The sequence below is a fragment of the Zingiber officinale genome, chromosome 5B (genome assembly GCF_018446385.1).
Source record: "Zingiber officinale cultivar Zhangliang chromosome 5B, Zo_v1.1, whole genome shotgun sequence".
Classification (NCBI taxonomy): domain Eukaryota; kingdom Viridiplantae; phylum Streptophyta; class Magnoliopsida; order Zingiberales; family Zingiberaceae; genus Zingiber; species Zingiber officinale.
Genome location: NC_055995.1, coordinates 126,261,787 through 126,289,080, shown reverse-complemented (window position 1 = coordinate 126,289,080; position 27,294 = coordinate 126,261,787). Strand labels below are relative to the sequence as shown.

At 34.9% G+C, this 27,294-nt stretch overlaps 1 protein-coding gene and 1 non-coding gene across 4 annotated transcripts; one reads left to right on the top strand and one right to left on the bottom strand.

The window, feature by feature from the left end:
- Window positions 1–6,730: 6,730 nt before the first annotated feature.
- Window positions 6,731–6,803, bottom strand: TRNAR-UCU. Its single transcript has one exon. It is a non-coding gene; the product is annotated as a tRNA-Arg (tRNA).
- Window positions 6,804–8,279: 1,476 nt separating this feature from the next.
- LOC121985853 (TBC1 domain family member 13-like) lies at window positions 8,280–25,509 on the top strand. 3 transcript variants are annotated; one of them, XM_042539539.1, is made up of 9 exons: window positions 8,282–8,747; window positions 8,838–8,930; window positions 9,219–9,323; window positions 9,526–9,678; window positions 23,041–23,139; window positions 23,223–23,351; window positions 24,664–24,804; window positions 24,925–25,041; window positions 25,130–25,509. In XM_042539539.1, exons 1-9 carry the CDS (start codon window positions 8,436–8,438, stop codon window positions 25,292–25,294), a joined length of 1,314 nt encoding a protein of 437 aa, XP_042395473.1. In that variant the 5' UTR covers window positions 8,282–8,435; the 3' UTR covers window positions 25,295–25,509. The 3 variants fall into 3 exon arrangements, with proteins under 3 accessions (XP_042395474.1, XP_042395473.1, XP_042395472.1); XM_042539538.1 differs by having other exon boundaries at window positions 24,625–24,804; XM_042539540.1 differs by lacking the exon at window positions 9,219–9,323 and having other exon boundaries at window positions 8,280–8,747; window positions 24,625–24,804.
- Window positions 25,510–27,294: the final 1,785 nt, after the last annotated feature.

Here is a 27,294-nt window from a genome sequence, read left to right as displayed (position 1 = left end):
CCAGCCAAGCCGCTTGTTATTTGGGTCTTAATTTGAAATAATAAAAAAACATTCAATTAAATTAATGAGCAGAGCACGAGTTTAATTTTGAATTCGAAAATATTATCGAGTCGAGTCGAGGTTGAGTTTAACACTATTTAATTCGTAAACTCGTGAATATATTCGTTTAGAGACTTGTGAATATGTTCGTTAAGAGGTTTGTGAACATATTCATCAAGAAACTTATTTTTATATATATAATTAAAATTTAAAAGTAAAATAATACCATTAACTCGAGTCTGATTATGTGCCTAATGAACTAGAACTCAAACTTATTTAACGATCTAAAAATATTATGTTAACGATCTAAAAATATTATGTTAACGAATCGAATTCGAACTAAGCTCATTTAAATATTAAACGAGTTATTTTTAGACAAAGCTCGAGTCACTCATGATATATTTAATTTTGAACTGAGTTTGAGATTGAGAATTAAAGTTCAAATTGAACTCGAGCTGAGTGAAAATTTCACTCAGCTCGAGTTCAAACTCGAACATCTTACCGTTTGATTTGACTCGATTAGATTATCCCCTAGCTCCAACTTCATCTTAGGACACTATAGCATGATCTCAACGTTCATCCTTTTCAACCATGTGTTTTTCATTAGTCGTGACAATTTGTTCTTCCATTCTCCTCCCTCCCAACTGCTCTCCCATACCCATAAAATAAATAATACTAATATAAAATTACACTCTTCTTATTATAATTGATCATGTCCGAATGAATGAAGCTGACACTACAAAAAAATAATAATTTAGGGATGAAAATTTGGGACAAAAAATATTCGTCTCAAAATTACAATAAATTTGATGAAAAAAACAAACATCGATACAAATTACCAACGAAATCTGCAACAAAATAATTTTGTTTCAAGTTCCCAACAAACAATATTTTCGTTACTAAATTCGTCCCATAATTCTGGGACGAATCTTGGATTCATCCCAAAATTAAAAATTAAAAAAAAAATCGGAAGACTTAAATATTGACCTAGAGACATCAGAATTTTATGAATTTTTTTTTTATATGTTCATATCATTCTTCTGATTGTAATAATGTCCTCATAAATAATTTTGATCTAATATATTGAATGTTGGGAATTTTTAATCTGAATTTGACCTAATTCAAGTTAAAAAATCGTCACACTCAAAATATTATTTCAAAATTATGGATGATGACATATTTACGATTAGGAGAACGATACAAACTTATAAAAACTTGTTTCATGAAATTTCGATGTCTCTAGGTCCATATCTAAGCCTTCTGATGTAGTGATAAATGTGGATACAAGTGAAATTGATGATGATGAAGAGGAGGAGGAGGAGGATAATGACAATGAGGACTTTGATTTTTTATGATGGATAAATTTTGTTAGCTTATTTAAAGGAATTTGCCATATTTTTTTTACGTTTGTGGTACTAGTTTTTTTACAAGCACATTTATCTTTAATATGCAAATTTACCAAACTTATAACTCAGTTTTTTTATATATTGTCTTATTTATAATTATATTTATTTTATCTCTTAGTACACTGTATTTGTTCCTACAGAGGTGTTATCTCATATTTTTTCCCTCTTATTCTATAAGCTTTACGTAAAAATGGTAAGTTTTTAAATGTTACTTTTTATGCATCAAATTTACAATTTACTTTATCCTATATTAGAATTTTTAGCATATATTTCAACATGGTGGACTTAGACGGAGATCACAGGTCAGGCAGATTCATCACCTGCCAATGTACCTGTGCCACCCCTTGATCAGGCAGGACGATCTCATGTACCTTCTCTACCGGCTTCATATTCGCCGCCGCCAGTACCATCGCTAGTGCAGTTCCCAGTTCCCAGTTCCCATAGATCTTCCTAACTCTGCAAGAAACTCATTTGCTGAGTTTAGGAATGATAGAGCTTTTTTAGTCCCCATCGGAGATTCATAACTACTATAAAATATTTTATTTTTTTATCTATCTTAATTATTTAACATCGTTTGTTTGTAATTTAATGTAGATTTGAAAATCCTGTACAAGTTGTTCACAAAATTAATAGAAACGTGAATAATTATTGGGGAGGATAATCGATGACATATTCAAACACTCCACCGGCCACAAACAACTATGGTAGAGCGAGTTCAAGGTATATTTTCATGAGTTTAATTCAAATTTAAAGTTAATATATAATAATTATTTTTCTCTATTTCAACGGTTAAATAATTGGGACCCGAATGATGAAATGGAGATCCGCAAAATATTTTTAAAAAATATAGAGATCACATCAAACATGTATTAAGTCACGCCAAGGATCGGGAAAAAAAAAGCCAAACTTCATCACCGAAGAAAATTGGGAGAGGATCTCTAGCTTTTGGGCAACGGAGGAGAGTAAGCAAGAGAGTAACTTGAATAGAATGAATTAAACTCACAATTTTGATGACTCATCTGCTATATATGCGGGAGACTCCATTAACATAGATGAGCATAAACGGAGATTGGTAATTTTTAACTCTTTCAATAAATTTTTTTTCCTATATCAAATTATTTCATTATTTGTAATAATATTTTTTCAGACAAAGGAGATGGGGAAGGAGTCCTCTTTCATTGATACTTTCACCCGCACTTTTAGAAAAAAAAAGATAAGACTTGGAGTGGGGCGAGAGCAAAAGCAGTAAATGTTAGAATTATTATTTATTTGATCTTAATATATGATTTAGATTTTATTAGTTAGTACCTTCGTTGTCTTAATATTATATGTGTTTATATTATTTCTAATCAATATCTTATGTGTTTTAAAAAATAGGAAAAATATGATGAACTCGAGCTAGCCCAAACATGTTCACAAGCTGATGTCAATAGTTAGGGGTCTGAGGACTCTATTGACAATAATTTGAGTTTATGGTTGGAGGTCAGTGGAGGACAAAAAGGGGGAAGGATATTGGGGATGAGTTCCTTGAGAAGAACCCAATGAATAGTTAAAACATCTTCCTCCTCACCCGCACTTACGACCCAAGTAAATAACTTGAGTGAAGAGGTTAACAATATGAAGGAAATATTATCGCAAAGAGACCTAGAAAGGGCGCAAATGGAGCAAGATATGAGAGAGGTGCGCTGATAACAAAATTTTATCATACGACACCTTCAGTTGAGCTCCACTCTAAGTCAGATTCCTCCGCATGACGATGATGATGATTGCGACGATGATAACAATGATGGCGGTGTTGGTTGTTTATGATTTTAATTATGTATGATTATTATTTGTCTCATAATTAGTGTTTTAAACATTAATCCATGGCTTGTTAATTTTTTCTAATTTTTATTTTAATTAATATTGTTAATTTATTTTTAACAGGGTTTGTGAGGCAAAATATATGTCGGAGAAAAAAGTAAGTATTAAGTAACACACTCTTAATTAGTTGAACATGTTAATTTTATTTATTTATTTATTTATCAGTTGCATTTGAAAAGTTAAATAAGGGTATTATTCTTTTTATAAATTTATTGAAATTTGCTACTACTGCATTATTAGTTCAAATTATGAATTATGATTAGAGTTTGGCTAGCAACCAAGTAACCATGAGTACTAAAAGACTAATATCAACTAATTGATCTTGACTAATTTGTGTTTTCTTCATTTGAGACATTTTCATATGATAGGAATTTTAAGAATACATCTCATGCTCTCCATGTCAGATGGAAATAGGATATTTATAACTATTGTTTGATATGGTGAAATAGGTTGTATCATAACAATTTGATGGGGTAAAATAAGTTGTATCATATTTAGGATACTTGTAGTTAGCTTCAAGGTACTTCTTATAATTTAATTTACCGTTGCTATAAAATTGATGGTTCATATTAGCTTCAAAGTGCTTCTTACCATTTAATTTACCATTGCTATAAATCCTGATTAATGCTCTCATTATTTTTTTGATTAAATAATTATGAGCCATTTTGGTATTAATTGTACAGGAATTTTTATTTTCTCGTTGCAAAGTTATCTTATTGTCTAATTATGGGTTGTTAAAATACTACCATACTTTCTTCTTCTAATTTAAAAGGGAATACATGATATTGGTAAACTTATGAATGTTAAGTAGATTATGCCCCTACATTTTTTGCTCGATTCTCTTTGTTTCCCTTGGTTCTAGTTTATTTATCATTATAGGTTGTCGTTTTAGCATCTTAAATTACTACTCTGTAGAGTGAGTCCTTACCATTATTACAACGAATCTACCTACATAAATATGGTCATTATTGCAACCAATCTAAGTACATTGAAGTTATAGTTCGATTATTTGCCTTCTGTTTCACTACTCAATATAATTCCCATTAATATTATTATCGCCCTCTACATCTTTTACGTGTGTTTGACATCTTCAAACACTAGGACTACTGGCTAGATCTGTTTCTATGCCTACAATACAATTTATACAACATTCTCAAGCACCAATCCTCAAACCAGGTTTGTGGTGCCACAATCCCATGCAAGCAAACTAATTATGAGACTGTTAGAATTTAAGTAATTATCTTTTTTGTTATAAATGGTCTGGTTTATTTATTTATTTTTATACAAGAAAAGAAGATTTGATGGGGAAGAAAGCTTTTGTGGACAAAGAAGATGAGTCGATGTATCTTGTTTTTTTTTTAAAAAAAAATTAAATCCTTGTTTAACTTTTTCGATTGTTGGACTTCTATAACTTTTGGAGTGTTGAAATTGTATAATATTTTAGAGTAACTTGAAGAAGAAAGATCTTGTATAACTTGTTGAGATCTTTGAATTTGTTGTATTATGATTTGATTTCAATTATTAATAGATGTATGTGAAATAGGATGTGATAATGTTAAGTAGGATGTGCTGAATGTATATAATATATTATTTGAATTTGTTGTATATATATATATTTATTGATTGAATTATAGAAATAAATTGTTTCTGGAATTCTTTTTTTGAGTTAGGGATGAATTTGGCAACGAAAATAATTTGTCGCCAAATACACAGATTCTGGGACGAAATATGGGATGAAATTTTATTTGTTACAAATTAAATTAGTATTTTAAGGTCTCATGAAAATTAGTGACGAATTTGGCAACAAAAATCTAATTCGTTGCCAAATTTTGTCGTCAAATTAGGGACAAACTTAGCAACAAAAAAATAATTCGTCAAAAACAAATATTCGTTTCAAAATTGTATACAATATTGTGACGAATAGAGTTTTTGTTGTAAATTTGGCGATGAAAATATTATTCATTGCCAATTCGTCCCCCAAATTCGTTGCCAAATTTGCAAAAAAAAAATATATTCGTTCCAAAAGTTAGCAACAAGAAGTTTGGGACGAAATTTTTTTCGTCGTAGAATTCGCCCCAAAATATTTTGCAACGAAATTTTTTTATAAATTCGTCCCAGAAAACTATATTTTTTGTTATGTGGAAAGACGAGGATAGGGTGTCTACCGACAGGATAAAAACTTCAATCTTGCAAAATAAAACCAAACCAAGGAAGGAGTCCTTGACGTCGACCCTCCGACACTCAAGTTGGAATCGGGATGAGAAAATGAGTATTTGAGAAATAGATGAATATTGTCTTTCCTCATACCTGACGTACCTTTTATACCTTTCTTTGTGATCGTTCATCTGCCCTTATTTAATGATATTAATTGTCAAAGCAAGACTTATTTGTCTTGACTTCTGTGCAATGGAGTGTTTTTCTTGGTCTTAACTTCTTCATATTTAATGATGATAGACAGAATATTCTCTTTTGTTTTCTCATATTTTCTTGTGTAGTGTCTTGTTTTTCTGCCTACCGGAACAAACAACTGCTGGTTGGCCATTTGTCCGATCGACCCATGATGTCCATTTGTTTGACCGGCCGAGTGATCCACTCGGTCACTCATTTGCCGACCGGGATTAATTGAGGCTCTTTTCTCAAGCTCAGATGTTGATCGTTTTAACTTTGACCGACACCGTATCGACCAACCTGTGACCGATGGATCCTTATCACCACATAAGGACAATCTAAAAAGAAGCTCAAGATCAATCCTCAAGCTTCTTCGGTGGCTTTATTCCTTTTATTCTATACAATCAAAATTATTATAATTATTATTTATTTAAATATTACATTTGTTTACAATAGTAGAGAATTTAGAATTTCAAACATGGAGGTAGTGAATAAAAATAAAATTTACCATGAAAACAATTTCAATTACATACTACTTTTTGAATCATAATCCAAATCCACAATGAATCATACACTGTTGATTAATTTCACCGGCTCGATAAAACTTCCTTGCGTTTGATTTATCAGTTGGGTCTTTCGAAGTTCACAAAGTCTTACTTATCGAAAGTAAGTTATCAAATGGGCGAAAACAAGAGACGCGAGAGCATGGAGTCCCCTCACAAGTAAGTACTATCTTCTTTTAAAATGGAGACTTGCAAGCACACTTTGAGGTTCAATGGCTACGTTGAGTAACCTAAAATTATTAATTTAAATTTTGCACATCTCATTTTATTTTATATTATTTAGATCGAAACATTTCATATGATTTTTTTTTTTTTTTTGCATATCTTATATCTCATGAGTCGGAGAAAAAACTAATAAGTTTGGAAGTACTAATAAACCTCCCTAATTAAATACGATAGAAACAGCAGCATCACATAATAAACTATTTAAATATATATTTTTTAAAAAAAAAGGGAAAGTAAAAACAACTTCACGCCCGGTGGGACTCGAACCCACAATCGCCTGATTAGAAGTCAGACGCCTTATCCATTAGGCCACGGGCGCCTTTTATTAGGATCGTCTTAAATAATATTTAAGTTTATTTAAATTCTGTAATATTGACAGTTTTTTAACAGGTATAATCAACATTTATATGAACTAAGACATCGAATTGAATGCATTTACATTAATCAGGCGTTTTATCCTTTTTTTTTTTTTTTCCGAACGCTTAATTTTTAAAAATTAAATTAGGCATTTTAAAATTATTTTAAAAATACATTCCAACAAAAGACGCTTCACAGTTGCCCAAGAATCCAAGATACATAATCACTATTTTAATTATGTTGTTTGACATGTTTGCACACTAATCTAATAAAAATGTCTATCTAAAGCACCAAAATCTTCTCCCAAACCATGTGAACAAGAGTAGAATGGCTATCTAAAATATCATTTTGTCAATGACGTTCCTCCAAAGCATCAACAACAATCTATTGTTTTTATTATTCTGTCCATAATTATGAAAAATAATCTTCCACATCTTAGCAACATTAATGACATTCCAAGCTATTTAGTCTAGCACGTCTAAGACCATCCACATCAGTATCCTCATCTAAAATCTAAAATTTAGGATAAAAGAATTATTTTATTAAATTTAGATATCCGTTTTTCACCACATGATACATCAATTTCCCTATAATTTACCATATCTTTATCTTTTTTATTATTTTTTCTCTTTTCTTCATATTTTTTATTATTAGATGGAGGAAAGAGATAGAGGAGAGAGAAATTTTTTATTATTAGAGGAAGGAGAGAGAAATTTTTTATTATTAAAAGGAGGAGAGAGAAATAATATTTTAATATTTAGTGAATGAATTACATTTCCTAAATTTAAAGAACTACTATTCATAAAATGTATATTTAGGGAATGAGTAGGGTACCTGATGCAGATGTTTTTTTAATGCAAAATGTAAAATTTAAGATAAAAATTTAAGTTAAGGTAATTGATGTGGATGTTCTAATGGTAATTTTTTTTTCTACATTATTGATGTTATTCGAACAAATAATTATTAGATGAGTATTCAAATCCTAGATTTCTTCTATGCAACCTTTCAAATTTCTATGCACTTCTTTAACATATCTAACTAAATATACACACACTAATTAGTTTTCAATGTCGTAAAAAGTGATTCACTCTTCATCAGTATTTTCATTAATTCACAATTAATACTAAGAAGATAAATCACATGACTATTATGAATAAGTGACTGAGTAGTAACAATTAGTTTTTCATCAATCTTATAATTCTTTGAGACAGCAAGAAACATGACAATTAAGAAGGCGTGTAATTTTATTTTTAAAATTTTTTATGACAATTATTTTTCATAAATAAAAATAATACATTTGTATTTTTTGTTTTTGCCAAAAAGAACATTTGAATATTTATTAAAAATAGAGGTCCTTTACGACAATTCAACTAGAGCTGTTCGTAGTCAAACAGCACACAGCATCGACACCGAATGAAAACGCGGCATAATTTTTATTTTGCCGAAATGCACTTCTTTGTGGGGGAATCGGCACCTCGATCTCCCACGTCGCCGTCTGTCACGGAGCGCGAACTGTGTCATGGCGATGACGGCGAGCAGAGCTTAGGGCTCACGGCCAGCGAAGCGCCGAGATACGCTGGGGAGACGGTAAAGAATGGGCAAGAAGGGCGTGCCCGAGTGGCTCAATAGCTCGATCTGGTCCTCGTCGACCTCTTCCTCCGCCGCTACCGTGGCTGCCGCTTCACATCCTGCCGATCGCTCACCCCGATCGTTGCCACCTCCGAAGCACGAACCACCTGTGCAAGCTGTAATCCCTGAGCCTCCGCCTTCCCCTCGCCCTGCTCCGCCTCCTCCTCCGCCTCCGCGGGAGGCCCCGAGACCCTCCTCCGGAACCCTTTCGGGCGATCCGAACCCTTCGAGGTTGTCGGAGGAGGACGTCTCTCGCCAGTCCCAGCTCTTATCCGAAGTATACACGCATTCTCTCTATTGCTGGATGCTTCCGTTGCAATTTTTCCATGGTTATGATTTACTTACTGGAGTTAAAATGTGTGCTCAGCTATCGAAGAAGGTTATAAATATCGAGGAACTACGAAGGTTGGCCTCGCAGGGCATTCCGGATGGAGCTGGAATTCGATCTACTATATGGAAGGTTCCTACAAACTCATTTCCGTTACAATTTGGTATATATTATCGTGAATTAGATTAGTCGTTTAATTTAATTCTACCTCTAATAGGATTTTTTTTCCCTAAAAACTTCTCCATTCGTTCGTTGTTAACGAGAAAAAAATGCTAAGACTACGCTACTCCTTTCAATATGATATATAATACCGATCTGTTTCATGGAAATCTCTTCAGGTGACGGATTATCAATGGATTAAACGTTTCTTTTTCTGAACTTTGGAGCTAGAAAATAACACTTTTTTTTTATGCTGCACAGCTCCTCCTAGGTTATTTGCCTAGAAACCGAGAATTGTGGGGTCAAGAATTAGACAGGAAGCGGGTTCAATACAATGATTTTAGGGAAGAGTTTTTGGTGAATCCGGTAGGCATCTTCTATTTATGAATTCTATATGGCTGTGAAAGTTAATGGTCCAACAAAATTAAGAGTTATTCTAGTTAAATCTGATTTTACCTCTTGAATGAGTGGCCGACCAAGATACAAAAAGAAATTTGAGTGTTACTGATATGGTTCTTTTCCCCCTCTCCATTCATGGAAATTTTGAAAGTTTTTTTCTGCTAGTCAGTCAGAAGTGGCATGGAGAATGGAGGAATCTTGTCGCCAGAAAAATGAAGAGTTGGGAAGTGGAGGCCATGGCTTTCTAACAAGATCCGGAATAACACATGATGAGCATCCTTTGAGCCTAGGGAAAACTAGTGTGTGGAATCAGTTTTTCAAGGTAAAGCTTCTGAACTTGACAAGACTATTCTTTTCAGTATGCTTAAGCTACTACTTTATACCTTCATGCCCATCTCATCACCTTGCACAATTAGAAAATGTGGATAACTACGAGGGATATTTTAGCTTAATAGAGTTGAAGTTATTAACAGTTGCTGATGAAGTTTTCATGCATTGAATCACTGACAACTATCTTTCATTTTGTTGCATACACTGGATCATGACATAAATATTACCTATATCATAAACTTAATGCCTACATACTGTTGCAAACTTATTTGATTGGTATGTCAAATACGAACCAGAGAAACTGGGTTAAAGAAACTTAAAATAGTTGGAGGGAAGTATTTCTCCTAAATGTAGTAATGTGGTTTCAATAAATTGATGACCTCGATCCTAAATCAAGGGGCCTCTTTCTGGAGTTTTTTTATGGTACAATATAGAGTTGCCTCCTAATGATTGTGGCATGGGGTTTCAATAAATTGACTGCAAATGAGATGTTAAAATTTGTCCTTATAAGATAACTTTGTTTATCAACTAATCTTCTGTACTTGTATGGATTAGATAATGCCTTTCCTTATCTTGGTACCAGTTTGACATTCATGGCAGTGCAATGGCTCGTAGCATACCAACTTCCACTAGCATAGCATGATAGAAAACACATAATTCAATTGAGAAATGTGTCTCCTCTTTAACTGGCAACTTTTACACCAAAGAAGTATTTGAAATATAAGTGGTTGAACATGCTGACAGAAGTACTCTTTTGGTTGTGTGTGTAGGATCGAAAGAGTGCGATAGAGGAGGGGGGGGGGGGGGGGGGGGGTGAATATCGCACTCTAAAAACTTTTCTTTTCGCGTTTTAAAGACAATCAGAATATGGAAAGTAAACGACTCGTTTGGTTACTTGGTTCAGAGCCTAGGTCGACTCCTATTCCGAGACCCGCAATCCTTGATCGCAATTCACTAAAATTCTTCTTTCCGAAAACCTTGGAAAGAAGCAGTGCGTACAAGAAGAAGAGTAAGATAGTAACAACCACTATTTTACTTGAATTAAGTACAATGCAAGCAAAAGAAAGTTATACCGGCAGTATATAAAAGTTGAGGCTCGATCGACACTTCTTGGAGCAGTAGATGATTAGTCGTAGCACGAATTGCAACCTGCATAGAAATGAACTTTGAATAGATTTCTTGCTTCATTGCTTCGTTACACAACCTAGGACCTCGAGCTCACTTATATAAGAGTCGTCAACGTTCGGTCGACTGAACCAGCTTCCTTCCATCTTCGCTGAGATTTGATGCTGATTCAATCTTCGACATTTAATGACCATTAAGGGTTCGGTCGACCGATCCTTCTTTTCGGTCGACCGAACAGGATCCTTCCTTGTTCGTCAAGATTTGCCGAGATTCGCACTTACTGCGCCTTTAATGTGATGATCGTTCGGTCGATCGATCCATGTGTTCGGTTGACCGATCAGCAAGTTTTCCTTCTTTCCTTCTTTCCTTCTTTCCTTCTGCTCGATCTGAACTGTGCTGAGTCATCAGGGTTCGGTCGACCGTTCATCTTGTTCGGTCCACCGATCAAGCTTTGATCGGACTCTGCTCTGTTTTGGTTTGAACAAATATTTGCTCTGAGTTGGCCTTGTTCGGTCGACCGATCATCTAGTTTGGTCGACCGATCAAACCGAACCTGCAAAACAGTGTTAGACAATAATCCTGCAAAACAGATATTAGCATAGTAATAATAAATGCATGAGTAATAATAATAGACAGTTCACTTATTTTGATCTCAACTTGGAAACCTTTCTGGTTTCTTTAGTTGGATTAGCGACCTTAGGTTGTTCCTTTCAGGAATACGACCTCACTGTCGCTCCTCCAGTTGCTTACCTCAATTTACCTACCAAACATTGGTCCTCTAGACTTGTTTGGACTTTCTCTGCTCAGTGTCTGATCACCTGATCCACTAAGGCCTTTCTTGCAATACTACATTATCCAGCAGCAATAATAGTAACACAAAATGCTATGGTAAAACTAAACTTAGAATCACCAAGATCCGCAGTCGACCGGAAACCATCCGATCAACCTTGCTTGGAGTTCACTCCTCCAAGACTTCTCGTTACCTAAGGTTATCTCCCCCTAGGATTTTCTCCATCTGGCTTCACTCACCAGAACCTAAGGTTACCACCCTCTAGGGTTTTCTCCACCTGGCTTCACTCACTAAGACTCAGTATTCGGCTATCGAGGGATTAGGTCCTTCATACCTATCCACTTGGCTTCCACGATTTACCGAGATTTCCCTCCCTAGCCCATAACTAGGACTCAGTATTCGGCTACCAGGGATTAGGTCCTCCAGACCTATCAAATTGGCTTCCACAATCTATCGAGATTTCCCTTGCTTAGTCTACAACTAGGACTTTCCAAGACTAAGTATCATTAAACATACTTAAACATATTTGTCGGACATTAAAACCTTGGAGGTCAATTGCACTAACAGTGTGATCCCATTGAAATCATCATTTTGTGATACTAATATTGTCTAGATAAATAATATGTTGGATAATTTGATTTATCTTAATTTATATAACTTGAATGGGTAAAAATAAGAACAAAACAATTTAAGTTTACCTTAATTTTGATCTGCTGAGCAATCTACTTCCTCTTTTGACTGATTATTTTCATCCTCAACTTCAATGATTCTGCATTGAAGGTTATTAAGCTTGTCTCTGTTTCCACCCCAATATTACTGGATTTTGGATTCTGTGTGAACATTTTCCTTCTCCACATGACCATGTCTTCCACTTCTCTACCACTGAAATCATTCTTTCTTAGCTTAAGCAAAAAATGGAAAAAAGATCACATCAGATAAAACAGTCTATTTGTTCAAAATTCTTGTTTTATACCTCATTTGTAATGCTCTTGTAACGTCATCATTAATTCATTATTGACCTTGTTTCTGCATAAATTTCCACTTCAGAGGTAAGCAGAGCTCATATAATGCCACTTGTCATTGCAATTTCTTTCCTTCCAGCTTCATCCCATCTTCTTCATCTTCACTTCTAGTGGGTATGAATTCCTTGAAGTCGTTAGCTAAATGCTCTCCTTGGCACCGTTTGAGCTCCTTCAACATCTCAATCACTGTAGTCCAAGAAACATCTGCATCAGCAATCATCAAATTTTTAGGTGAAAACTGCCAACAAACTTTAAGAAACAACCAAATCTAATGCAAAAGTTACTGCCATAGACGAGGAGCATGCAAAGGAGGAGTTCACCTTGAAAGCTTCAACTGTTTCCCTCTCATCCAAACTCCATGCAGGCTCCTGCAACTTGGCCATCTTTCTGTCACTAGTGGCTATGGTCTCCTTCATGAAGCTGTTGATGGTCCTCATGGTGCATAGCTTAAGATTTAGGCCAATCTCCATCCTCATTGATCCCATCCCTGTTTCACGCGCCTAATCATGAGTTGTAGATGAAGTTCCTTGCACGACCAATCCCATTAATTAATCCCTAAGTGCTTTTCAACTGCATCACACTGAAGATCTAATTCCAATTGAGATACCAAAATTTTTACGAAAGTAGATGATTAATTTTTACGAAAGTAGATGATACCAAAATTTTTACGAAAGTAGATGATTAAAATCCCCGACAAAGACCAACTCTTAAATAAAATCCAAAACTCAAAATGGTACTCAAAATTTGACATGAAATCAGGATTTTGGCAAGTCAAAATGCATCCTGAGTCCATTGAATGGACAGCCTTTTCTTGTCCCGAGGGACATTTTGAGTGGCTTGTTATGCCTTTTGGCTTCAAGGTCGCTCCTCAAATATTCCAAAGGAAAATGGATGATATTTTTCGAGATTTTTCTCTCTTCACTTGTGTATATATAGATGATATTTTAGTCTTCTCTAAGACTAAACAAGAACATTATGCTCATCTTTATATTATATTTAACTTATTTGAGAAACATGGTCTGATTATTTCTTGAAAGAAAATGACAATAGTTACTACTCATATTGATTTCTTAGGAGCAGAGATAGGACAGGGACAAATAACCCTTCAACCTCATATCTCTGCTAAAATCCTTGCTTTTCCAGATAAAATGGAAGACACTAAAACTCTAAGAGCCTTTTTAGGACTCCTAAATTATGCTAGATCTTATTTAAAAAATATAGGAAAAATCAGCGGCCCCTTATACAACAAAACCTCCTTAACAGGACAAAAACACTTTAATCAACAAGATATAGCACTTGTAAAACAGATTAAAGAGTTAGTAAAAACAATTCCCATGTTAACACTCCCACTTGATGCTGACTACTTAGTCATCGAAACAGATGGATGTGAAACAGGATGGGGAGGAATTTTATTTAGAAAACATCCAAGTATGACCCTAAAACTACAGAAACCTTATGCAGATATGCCTCTGGAAAATTTCAAGAAAAAGGACATCTTACCTCGTTAGATTTTGAAATATTAGCAGTTATTATTGTCTAGAAGCCTTCCGATTATTCATTTGTAATAAGCAAGAAATCACCATTTGAACCGACTGCGAAGCTATAGTCAAGTATAGTCAACAAACTAAAGGATTAAGTACTAAGAGATGACTAAAATTCACAGATACTATTATTAATAAAGGTTTACGCATTCACTGAGAACATATAAAAGAAATTAACAATTCTTTAGCTGATATTTTATCTCGTTTCCTCCTCTAACGTTAAAAAAAAAGGTAATGGATCGACCAAGGAAAGTACGCACCTCGTTTGCTACTAAAACATTAAGATTTGGAACACAAGAATTACAACAGTTTACACAGCAAGAAGATCAGTTTCGCTCTTTATTCAGAGACAAACTAGATCACATTCAACACTGTTTGATAGATAACATTTGGCACATTCCTACCATCCCTGGTAGCTCAGGACACAAGATAGCAGTCATAAATGTTTTAACAAACTATTTTCTAACAACCATACAAAAGTCAGCAGGCAAGAAATTCTTTTGTTATGTAGTCTTTTCTGGGCCACAAGCTGGGTTATATGATATTTGGGAGGAAACAAATATGGCCATACAAGGCCTAGAACATCCTTTCTTCAAAGGGTATTATTCACTTGAAGAAGCTTTTAATGCTGTCAGAACTCAACTTGGTGCTAATTTCTTTATTAGCACTTTATTAAAAACAACAACTATGGTGCCAACTAGCTCACAATCAGAACCTCCTACAAATTGCAGAAGGAACTCATGGGTCTCCTTCCTCTTCCACGACATTAGAAGAAAAGAAACCACAACGGGCCAACTTTCTAACACTGGCCCAGTTAAGGCCTTCACAAAAATCCCCTCCTAGGATAACTATTACCTATGAAGCAAAATTTGACCCAAAACTTAAATGTCGAATTGGGCCAACCTGTGAAGACTCTGCTAAATACGGATGTCCGTGCCAATTGCTATATTCCTTCAAAAGCCGACTTAGACTATGAAAGGTATAAAGCAATTTCATACAAAGGAAGGCTTATCACTCCTTTTCTTACGATGGACTACGGACTTCTATCAAAGTTTGGGTCGTGATCCAGTTAAAGATTTTTTCTAAAAAAAAATTATTTCTGCTCGAAAAGAGGAAGCGTTTGTTGTATGTACTTTTGTGACTCTCGGAATGGCAACCTTAATTGAACCGAACATACGGTTGGTGAATATCGATGAAGTCGGGGTATCGAAGCAGAACTTGAAGATTACCCGTCGGCCCGATCTCCGTTGGGAAGCTCTCCTCTTATTGAAGATCGATTAAAGCATTGGAAGCATCGATCTGAGGACTAATTGGGCTTGGGATCGCTTAGGATCGAGCAATTACTTCTAGGAGAAACTTACGAGAAGATCTGGCGAAAGATATGGGAACTAGATTCCTCCCTCCTTGAAACACGACATTGCTTGACATTATAAAGAAAAGCGAAGATCTTGTCGAAAAGAGACTAGCCCTGTCCTCTACCGAGCGTATAGAGACACTCCAGTATGCGATCGGACTTAGCGGAAGTTCCTGACTCCCTCTGGACCTTACAATAACCTCGACAACTTAATGGAGACTTAACGTCGTCCATGGCGTCCTCTCCATAAACACAACACTACGATAACATCTCCGCGAAGCCATCATCCTCCCACTAAACCCTTCTTTTACCAGGCCCCCTTTCCATTTCTTAGTGCTTTCCACTTGTCCTTCACTAAGCCTTCTCTTTCCAGGCCCCTCTCTTTCTCTGCTTTCCTTCTCCTCCAAGAAAATCTCTCTCCTCCGCTTATAAAAGGACCCCAAAAATCTCTTGCTGAAGCATCCACTTCCCCCATTGCACTCACTACTGTTTATGTAAAAATTCGGTACCTTTATGTAATATATGTTGTTCTCTATGTAAGCTATCTTTATGTAAAAATTTTATGTAACTCTCTGTAAAAATTCTCTACTCAATAAGATCTATGCTTGTTGCTTGTTTTATAATGACAATCTACGTTTAGACTCAAAAATATTCTGTCTCTCTCGTCTTGGCTCTTTTCCTCAGTCCTTGTCTTAGTAACCAACAGGTGAACAGTAACTGTATCAGGAATAACCAAAATCATATAAGACCTGTGCGGGCTTATGCGTAAGATTTTGGGTTGCTACCCTTCTTACTTAGCCCGCACTGTTCACCTGTTGGTTACTAAGACAAGGACTGAGGAAAAGAGCCAAGACGAGAGAGACAGAATATTTTTGAGTCTAAACGTAGATTGTCATTATAAAACAAGCAACAAGCATAGATCTTATTGAGTAGAGAATTTTTACAGAGAGTTACATAAAATTTTTACATAAAGATAGCTTACATAGAGAACAACATATATTACATAAAGGTACCGAATTTTTACATAACTTAACAGAGAAAACTTACAAACACACTTGAGCACACTTGAAGAACAGCGGAAGAGTATGGACAGTAGTGAGTGCAGTGGGGGGAAGTGGATGCTCCAGTAAGAGAGTTTTGGGGTCCTTTTATAGACGGAGGAGAGAGCTTTTCTTGGAGGAGAAGGAAAGCAGAGAAAGAGAGGGGCCTGGAAAGAGAAGGCTTGGTGAAGGACAAGTGGAAAGCACTAAGAAATGGAAAGGGGGCCTGGCAAAAGAAGGGTTTAGTTGGGAGGACAGATGGCTTCGTTTTAGGTGGGTGGACATATTGGCTGGTCGGCAGAAAAAAAAAGTCAGGAATGACGTTTTTGGTAGATGTTACTGTAGTGTTGTGTTTATGGGAGAGGACGTCATGGATGACGTTACTTCATTAAGTCTCCATTAAGTTGTCGAGGTTATTGTCACTGGTAAGGTCCAGAGAGGGAGTTTGTGAACTTCCGGCTAAGTCTGGCTGCATACTTCTGTGGAGTGCTGCTCTATATGCTCTAGCAGTCCTTGTACCGATGCTCTCCAATGCTTTAATCGATCTTCAATATGAGGAGAGCTTCCCAACGGAGATCGGGTCGGATGGGTAATCTTCAAGTTCCGTTTGATACCCCGACTTCATCGATATTAATTTTAACCAGATGTTTTGGGTGGTTCAATATTAAGGTCATGCCATTCAGGTGGAGAGCTATCAAAAGTGTATACGACAAACGTTTCTTCTTCTTCTAGGGCCAGAGAAATGATAATACCAAGCTTCATAGAAAAATCTTTTACAGAATCTAGATCATGTATCCAAACTTTGTAAAATAGTCCATCAGAAGAAAAGGAGTAATAAGCCTTCCTTTGTAAGAGGTTGCTTTATACTTCTCATAGTCCAAGTTAACTTTACGGAAGAAATATAACAGCTGGCATAGACATCCTTATTTAGCAGAGTCTTCACAAGTTGGGTCAATTTTTTGACATTTGAGTTTTGGGTCAAATTCTGCTTCATAGACAATAATTATCTCAGGAGGGGGATTTTTATGGAAGACCTTTAAGGCTTCACATAATTCAATAAAGGTTTGTAATGCAGACTGTTCTGCTAAGTTTCAAACGTAAGAGTTGATGTCTTCAGGTATAGAATTGAGCAGGCTCAATATATGAGCTGCGGATGTTCTTTGAGCAAAAGTTGTAGCAGCTTGTTCTTTTAACCGGGCCAGTGTTAGATAGTTAGGCCGTTGTGGCTTTTTTTCTTCTAATGTCGTGGAAGAGGAAGGAGACCCATGAGTTCCTTCAGTAATTTGTACATATATATGAGTCTCTTCAATTTGTGAGCTGGTTAGGTTTGGCACCATAGTTGTTGTTTTTAATAAAGTGCTAATAAAGAAATTAGCACCAAGTTGAGTTCTGGCAGCATTAAAAGCTTCTTCAAGTGAATAATACCCTTTGAAGAAAGGATGTTCTAGGCCTTGTATGGCCATATTTGTTTCCTCCCAAATATCATATAACCCAGCTTGTGGCCCAGAAAAGACTACATAACAAAAGAATTTCTTGCCTGCTGACTTTTGTATGGTTGTTAGAAAATAGTTTGTTAAAACATTTATGACTGCTATCTTGTGTCCTGAGCTACCAGGGATGGTAGGAATGTGCCAAATGTTATCTATCAAACAGTGTTGAATGTGATCTAGTTTGTCTCTGAATAAAGAGCGAAACTGATCTTCTTGCTGTGTAAACTGTTGTAATTCTTGTGTTCCAAATCTTAATGTTTTAGTAGCAAACGAGGTGCGTACTTTCCTTGGTCGATCCATTACCTAAACAGAAAACGTTAGTGGAGTAAACGAGATAAAATATCAGCTAAAGAATTGTTAATTTCTTTTATATGTTCTCAGTGAATGCGTAAACCTTTATTAATAATAGTATCTGTGAATTTTAGTCATCTCTTAGTACTTAATCCTTTAGTTTGTTGACTATACTTGACTATAGCTTCGCAGTCGGTTCAAATGGTGATTTCTTGCTTATTACAAATGAATAATCGGAAGGCTTCTAGACAATAATAACTGCTAATATTTCAAAATCTAACGAGGTAAGATGTCCTTTTTCTTGAAATTTTCCAGAGGCATATCTGCATAAGGTTTCTGTAGTTTTAGGGTCATACTTGGATGTTTTCTAAATAAAATTCCTCCCCATCCTGTTTCACATCCATCTGTTTCGATGACTAAGTAGTTAGCATCAAGTGGGAGTGTTAACATGGGAATTGTTTTTACTAACTCTTTAATCTGTTTTACAAGTGCTATATCTTGTTGATTAAAGTGTTTTTGTCCTGTTAAGTAGGTTTTGTTGTATAAGGGGCCGCTGATTTTTCCTATATTTTTTAAATAAGATCTAGCATAATTTAGGAGTCCTAAAAAGGCTCTTAGAGTTTTAGTGTCTTCCATTTTATCTGGAAAAGCAAGGATTTTAGCAGAGATACGAGGTTGAAGGGCTATTTGTCCCTGTCCTATCTCTGCTCCTAAGAAATCAATATGAGTAGTAACTATTGTCATTTTCTTTCGAGAAATAATCAGACCATGTTTCTCAAATAAGTTAAATATAATATAAAGATGAGCATAATGTTCTTGTTTAGTCTTAGAGAAGACTAAAATATCATCTATATATACACAAGTGAAGAGAGAAAAATCTCGAAAAATGTCATCCATTTTCCTTTGGAATATTTGAGGAGACATAACAAGCCACTCAAAATGTCCCTCGGGACAAGAAAAGGCTGTCCATTCAATGGACTCAGGATGCATTTTGACTTGCCAAAATCCTGATTTCATGTCAAATTTTGAGTACCATTTTGAGTTTTGGATTTTATTTAAGAGTTGGTCTTTGTCGGGGATTTTATGACCGTCTTCTTGACAATTATCATTTAGTCTCTTGTAATTAAATACCATTCTAGATTGGCCACGTTTTTGTTCTGATCCTTTATTAACTATAAAAGCTGGACTTCGGTGTCTAGATGTAGACCTTTGAATGACTCCTAAAGTTAAGAGTTGGTTAATATGCATTTTGCATTCTTCAGTTTCCCAATTTGTATATTTTAAGTCTTGGGCCTTAATTGTAAGGTCTGGATTAATGATTGATAGTTTGCAGTATACTTTGTCTCTGTCCCAATATTTAGTAGGATTTTCTCCAATTATTTCTAGTTTTTCTAATCTAGAAATGAGAGAGTCTAAATCAGGTTTATGTGTGTTTATTAATTGAAGTAACTGTTGTGGGAGTATAAGATCATGTGGGATCCAAGTGTCATCAGTTATAGGGCTTGACCAGCCAAGTGAGGCTAGTTTTTCGAGTCTTGGTAGTCAGAAAAAGCTAGGGCATAGGTCTGGTTATCTGGTTGTGCCTTCTTACTGGGTTGTTTACAGGCATTTTTAGGAGAACATTGACAAGATGTGTTGTCTGAAGGTAGGAGTTCTATGTGGGATTTTGTAGTTAAGGGATGGATAATAGAGGGATAGTCTGATACTATTGGGGATATTATGGATGAGGAAAAGAAAAGAGCATAATCCTTAGTTAGAAGACAAGCTCTATCTGATTTAGTCTTCTTGACAATTATCATTTAGTCTCTTGTAATTAAATACCATTCTAGATTGGCCACGTTTTTGTTCTGATCCTTTATTAACTATAAAAGCTGGACTTTGGTGCCTAGATGTAGACCTTTGAATGACTCCTAAAGTTAAGAGTTGGTTAATATGTATTTTGCATTCTTCAGCTTCCCAATTTGTATATTTTAAGTCTTGGGCCTTAATTGTAAGGTATGGATTAATGATTGATAGTTTGCAGTATACTTTTTCGCTGTCCCAATATTTAGTAGGATTTTCTCCAATTATTTCTAGTTTTTCTAATCTAGAAATGAGAGAGTCTAAATCAGGTTTATGTGTGTTTATTAATTGAAGTAACTGTTGTGGGAGTATAAGATCATGTGGGATCCAAGTGTCATCAGTTATAGGGCTTGACCAGCCAAGTGAGGCTAGTTTTCCGAGTCTTGGTAGTCAGAAAAAGCTAGGGCACAGGTCTGGTTATCCGGTTGTGCCTTCTTACTGGGTTGTTTACAGGCATTTTTAGGAAAACATTGACAAGATGTGTTGTCTGAAGGTAGGAGTTCTATGTGGGATTTTGTAGTTAAGGGATGGACAATAGAGGGATAGTCTAATACTATTGGGGATATTATGGGTGAGGAAAAGAAAAGAGCATAATCCTTAGTTAGAAGACAAGCTCTATCTGATGCTACCAGAAAATTTAAACCTAGGATTAAGTGAATATTAGGATGTAATAGTGGTTTAATCCATAGCTTAGGAAGTGAGAGTGGTGTGCCGTATTTACCATAGTTGTCATAAAACCTTAGATGGGTGTTAGTAACAAATTGCGTGCAAGCTAACTGTTGGCCATCAAATTGTGTACTTAGTAATGATTGTGATGCTGTTTTTATTAAAGTTTTTGGTAAGACAGAAAGAAGTGTATTTTCATCTATGGTGGAGTTGGTAGCTCCACTATCTAAAAAGGTATGTAGTGTGAATTCATGGCCATGGATATTGACCAGACATTTGACTCTAATGTCTTGAGTTTTTCCTGTATTACATATACTAGAGGCTTTTATAAAGACTAGATCTCGATCTATTATATCGGCTGGTGTAAGTTGTAAACCTTTACCTTTATCAAGGGTAGCCTGAGAAGAAGAATGTGGAGGAAGGTTTTCTTTTATTTGTTTATCTAGGGTCTCAATTTCTGTTTCTAATTTATTAATACGTGTTTCTAATACAGAAACTCTTGTTTCTAATAAAAAATTTCGAGTGTCTCCTTTAGAGAGCTGGCTTATGGGTATCGTAATAAGAACAGTTGTTGAAGACAAAGATTACAGGCTTGTTTTTTACATATTTTGCAGGTTCCTCTTTTATCTAAAGATGGATAATAACTACAAAAGAAACAAGGAATGTTATCAGTTCCTGTTTTGAGTATCCACTCATGTAGGCAGTTAAGTTCTTCTGTAGTCTTATTGTTGAGTTGTTTAAACATTAGATTTGTATCTGTTTGGTAAGGCAAGGCAAGATGGAGAGCTGAGCAGGCAGTTGAGCGTAAAGCTGACCAAGGTAGGTGAATGGAGGTGCTACACCTCCATATCTACAAATATGATGTGCCAAATTGAGCAATCAGAATCGGATGTTGACAATCTTGGGGAGAAAACAATCCATAAGATCCAACTCCTCCTCCATGTTGACTCACCTCCTCTTCCACCCTTGAAGAACATTCTGAAAATCTTGAAGATCCAACAAGCAGATGCCGAATAGTGCTGGCGATAGGTGACAACAACAATGAAATCCAGGAGGAATAAAGTTATATTAAAAATGATACTGCTTCACCTCCAGTTAAATTGACCACACTTCTGCAGAAAAATAAATGCCACCACTCATAGAATGCCAACTATGTTGTTCAACAGCAAAGGCTTCGTGAACTCAGATTAATCCACTGATTGAGAAGGAGAGCAGAATGATAAAAAACCACCTGTGTAGCAAGGTTGTGAAGCCCGAAGCAGCCACTGGATTGAGAAGTAGAGGGAAAAAAAGTAACATGATGCCTACGTGCTGAACACTTAGGAAGCCCAGAAGCAACTTCGTGGATTTTAATAGAAAATATAATATTCATATTGTAAACTTTATGCTTTACACCTTAGATTTTGTGGTATTTACAATTAGTCCCTGATAGTATTGATGCTAAATACACTTGAAGAAAAGACAATGTAATCTCTCTATTGACCACCATCTATAAGTCTTATGAGACGGTAAAAATTTCTGCAAGAAACAAGTTGCAGAATAGGAGCCTACCTCCAAGAAATGCACCTTCATTATCCCTGCCTGCTCATTTTCAGCACATAACTGTGAACAATGTTTAATAGTAACTTAATAGAATGATTTATGGAGTATGTTTTTTTCGTTTATTCTTAGGATTGCCCTATTTTTGTGCAAAGTCTTTAGCTCACACTAGGAAATATGCTCAGTGATAGGAAAAAAAATAGATGCAACCAATGTTCTAAGGATCCTGTATATTTTAAAAAATGATATTTACCTATGGCTGGAAGCTAGATTTCACTAATTTAATCTGTTTGTTTTTTTTATAATTTTCTGGTGACACTAAAAACATTTAAAATCCTCTATGTTTGATCTTTGTTTTTAAATCCAAGTATTCATGAATTATGATACTTATTTTCAGATTGCTGAAATTCCTTATAGATTAAAGAAGAAACAGAATACAAATTTTTCTCATGCAAAAAATGCATTTTTTTTCTTGTTAAGTTGCTGCTTGTTTACAGTTTGATTATTATGATTTGCATGTGTCATAATTATTAGAATGTTTGCATTATGTTCATATGAATCACCTCTGACTAGCTGTTTTTCTTTTTTGGATCCTTGTTTCTATTTTGGATGATGGTAAATGCAACTAATTCTAATACATGTGGACCACTTTAGGATGCGGAGATCATAGAGCAGATTGACAGAGATGTAAAGCGCACTCATCCTGACATGCAATTTTTTAATGGTGATTCTTCCTTTGCAGTGTCTAATCAGGCAAGTATCTGCTTAGATACTAGGTGACATCAAGTAGTTTTCTTAAGCTGGTTGCACTAACCAATCAATTATCTTTGTTCCAGGAGGTCATGAGGCGCATACTCATTATATTTGCAAAGCTGAATCCAGGAATAAGATATGTACAAGGGATGAATGAAATTTTAGCGCCTCTTTTTTATGTTTTCAAAAATGATCCAGAGGCAAATAATGCTGTATGGTTATGAAACTCCCGCTGTGTCATTATTGCAACTATACATTTAGTCATTATAAATCTTTTCCATTATCGTATACCATTAATACTGGCAACAATGTCCACTTTCAGTCATGATTTGATATATGGGTTGCTTTTATCCATGCTTTAAAATTATTTTCTTCTGACACCAATAAGTTTTCTGTCTTAATGAGGCTTTTGTGGTCTATTCACCAGAAACTATTTCACTAGTCATACTAAACTGTTTGAGTTATTTATATTATATTGATGGAATATTTATAGAGCTCGTATTGCATTAAGTTAGTTGTTGTCCATATTAGGCAAGTAATTGAGGTATCTTTCAGTGGTCAAGCCTCTGACACTTTGCTTTTCAATCTTATAAATAGTAGTCCTGATTCTAGAATATTGATAAATTCTGCTTGTTGCAACCTCTTCTGATGTCCATCCACTTCTCTACATTTTGGCACCAGTCTCCTAATAAACCTGAATGAGGTTGTCTAGGAAGGCACAGAATAAGTCTTGCTTTTGAAATCTATTAATTGTGGATCTGGGAATATTCTGAGTCGTCAATTCCCTTCTGCTTGGCTTGATACATCCATCTCTATTCCCTGTTTTCAGCAATTAGGATGTCATATTTATCTAATTGGGAAACTGCACTTGTAATTATTTGGTGTTCTGAAAGGAACCTTAACAAAATTGTATGAGACAGACGCTAGCAAACGGTGCAGTGTCAAGTTAGTCTCACTGCAAATAAGGAGATTTGGTAGCATTCCCCAAGCTATCATGTGGATTTTCCTGTATGATGGTGCTCTATGATTTAGTGTGGCCAAGGAGAATGCTTCCTTGTCTTTATTTTTTTATCTTGCTCTTGCCAGAACCATTATTTGTGTTCCATTTGCTCTTATGATTGATTACTCATTTTTCAAACTGATGACTAATTGGTCATATAGCAAGTTATGAAGCAGTGCCGTCATCTTTTTCTCACATAGACTATGTTGTCACTTTCTATTTGGAAAAAAGTCAGTCTCTTTGTCTATATTGCCTTTTGGACTTTGTGGAACTGCATCTATTGAATGCATATACCATAATTTACTGGATGCTTGAATTCTCTTTCAATTATTGCATAGACTATCTGAAACACAACTACTATTAACAGATAAGTTGTGCAAGTGATTTTTCATTTAATGATAAATATATGCTCTTTACTTTAAGTCATTGGAATATTTTCTTGATTATTGATGGACTCTTAGGATTTACATTGTCCATCTTAACAGGAATATGCTGAAGCTGATGCTTTCTTTTGTTTTGTTGAGTTACTGAGTGGGTTCAGGGACAATTTCTGTCAAAAACTTGACAATAGTGTAGTTGGAATTCGTTCTACAATCAGTAAACTGTCTGAGCTACTCAAGAAGCATGATGAAGAGCTTTGGCGTCATCTTGAAGTCACAACCAAGGTAAGAAGAGTAGCTACTATAGTTACATTTTCTATTACCCATCTGAGCTACTCATTTGCAAAAGTGTCATTTTGGAATCTGCTTCTTGGTGTTGATCTGATTGATTCATGAATTTTGAAGGTCAATCCCCAGTTCTACGCTTTCAGATGGATTACACTGCTTTTAACACAGGAGTTCAACTTTGCTGACAGCCTTCACATTTGGGATACACTCTTAAGTGATCCTGAAGGTCCTCAGGTACCCATATCTTTCCTTCGTGGTAGTTGAATGATCCGTCATCATGTCCTTCACCAAAAGGTTACACGAACAATGTCCATGATCACAGGAAACCCTACTAAGAATATGTTGTGCCATGCTGATACTCGTCAGAAGACGCCTCTTGGCTGGGGATTTCACATCCAACCTTAAACTCTTGCAGAATTATCCATCAACAAACATCAGCCATCTCCTCTACGTTGCAAATAAACTTCGTGGATCTTCAGCTGGTTGAGTTCTGGTATGGGGCCTGTTCAGTTATTGACATTTTCTCTCATCTGTAAATTGTTATAAATTGCTAGATCTGTTTTAAAAAGCAAGTTTGAGCACAAGGACATTTCTGATTGTGCTTTCTTATTATTTAGTGCGAGATATTACATGCGATCTTTCATTGTGTTTAAATTGCCAAAAATTAGTGTGAACCATCGGTTGTAGAATTATTTCTTCTTACTGACTGTGTTTGGGGTTAGTAAGTTAGTTCAAACAATGGTTTGTGGAATTAGACTGATATAACGCCTACATTTCAATCTTGCTTGCATTTACTAAAGAATTGATATTGAAGGATGTTGTTCTAATCTAATTCTACGTTATAAACTTTGGCGAATAACCAAATTAGGATCATGCTAAGAAAGGTCCTAAACAAGTTCAATGTTATTATCTAATTCTGATATAAATTATGATTTATATAAATTGATCATTCATGAAAAGAAATTATAATTTTATAAAAAAAAATATTTTTATTTCTTATTTTTCTGTATGACCATACATTTATTTTAACATTCTTATCTTTGTGATTCATCTTTGGCTCGTGTTTTCATTTTATATTTAATATTCAACTTGACATAGTAAATTTAATCATTATTTTATAAAATTTCTCATCATTAAATTTTACAAGTACTGTATTTCTTCTATTCCAATCACTTTACTTTTATCTTATGTGAAATATGTTTAACAAAAATCAAAAGAACATCTCACTCTATTATTTAGTTCCTGAGAATATTACATTTTTAGTCCTATAATTTATATCTTTTTCAATTTTAATCCTTTTATGAATCAATTTATGTTCTTAGTTTTATAACTTATAATATTCTTCAATTTCAATCCTTTTTCTTTTAAAATCAAAAATTTTCAACAAAAAAAAATGTTTAATTTATGATTGGAATATAAAAAATACTTGGGTCATAAAAAATTAAAATCTTCAAATTCAATTTACAACTTAGCATTTTTTATTGGAAATTTTTAATTTTAGAAGAAAAAGGATTGAAATTAAAAAATATTATAAGTTATAGGACTAAAAATATAAATTAATTTATAACAGGATTAAAATTGAAAAATATGTAAATTATAGGATTGAAAACATAATTTTTTTCTTTTTCCCTATAAAATGACAAGTAATTAGTTGTATGAAGAAGACAAGTTTATAGTGTAATAGCTATTATAGCGGATATAATTACAAGTTAGACTTGTCCTGTTCATCAAATTCATTGATAGGTTCAAGATTTTACTACTGTGTGGTCGGAAATCATAATGCAGAACATCCTACTTGACGGTTGTTGGGGTTGATGGGATGAGGTGTCCTTTTGAAGAAAAAAATAAAAAGATATCTAAAAAAAGGCACTCCACTCCTTTGATTTTTGTCTTTTTATGAGAAGGGCTCCGTGAAGAAGACCCTGCACGTCTTTTGGAACGTAACATATCATTTTCTGTACTCTGAAATTTACAGAGCTTCGGAGCTTGGCGATCAATGCTAACTTTTTCAAACTGCGACAAGAAACCCGATCCATGTACACTTGAATTGAATTATTCGTTGTCCCATAATGTTCCAAGCTTCATTGTTTGTTTACGTGTTTAAACAGAATCATAAGGACGGTTTCGTATTGTTTATTCAGTTTTATTGCGCTTCTATTGCTCTTGTACGTTTGTGCTATCCACATTTATTTCTGTAAGATGGCGATAGAGATGTTTTTGTATTTCAAGAATACTTGATTTGAGGTGACAGGCTTAGTAAGTTGTCGGCAACCAGAAAAGTGCCATAAAAGATGCCCCAGGGCATAGTTAGATGATAAATGATAGGGTGATAAATCATAACTATGCTACGAAGGTTCGGTTTTCTCATAGGCTATATCAAACATCTGTAGTGTGTGAATTATTCGTGTGTTGTCTGTTCACAGCGGAACGTTCCGCAACTGTATTGTCGAAGTACTGGAATTGATCTAGTATTTCTATCTTTGTTTT

What these genes read in the sequence shown, in the direction of transcription:
- LOC121985853 (XM_042539538.1), top strand. Translation starts at nt 8,436, where the DNA reads ATGGGCAAGAAGGGCGTGCCCGAGTGGCTCAATAGCTCGATCTGGTCC. An exon ending in ATCCAGAGGCAAATAATGCT is followed by an intron (nt 23,352 to 24,624) that starts GTATGGTTATGA and finishes CCATCTTAACAG; the next exon opens with GAATATGCTGAAGCTGATGC. An exon ending in GTGATCCTGAAGGTCCTCAG is followed by an intron (nt 25,042 to 25,129) that starts GTACCCATATCT and finishes CCATGATCACAG; the next exon opens with GAAACCCTACTAAGAATATG.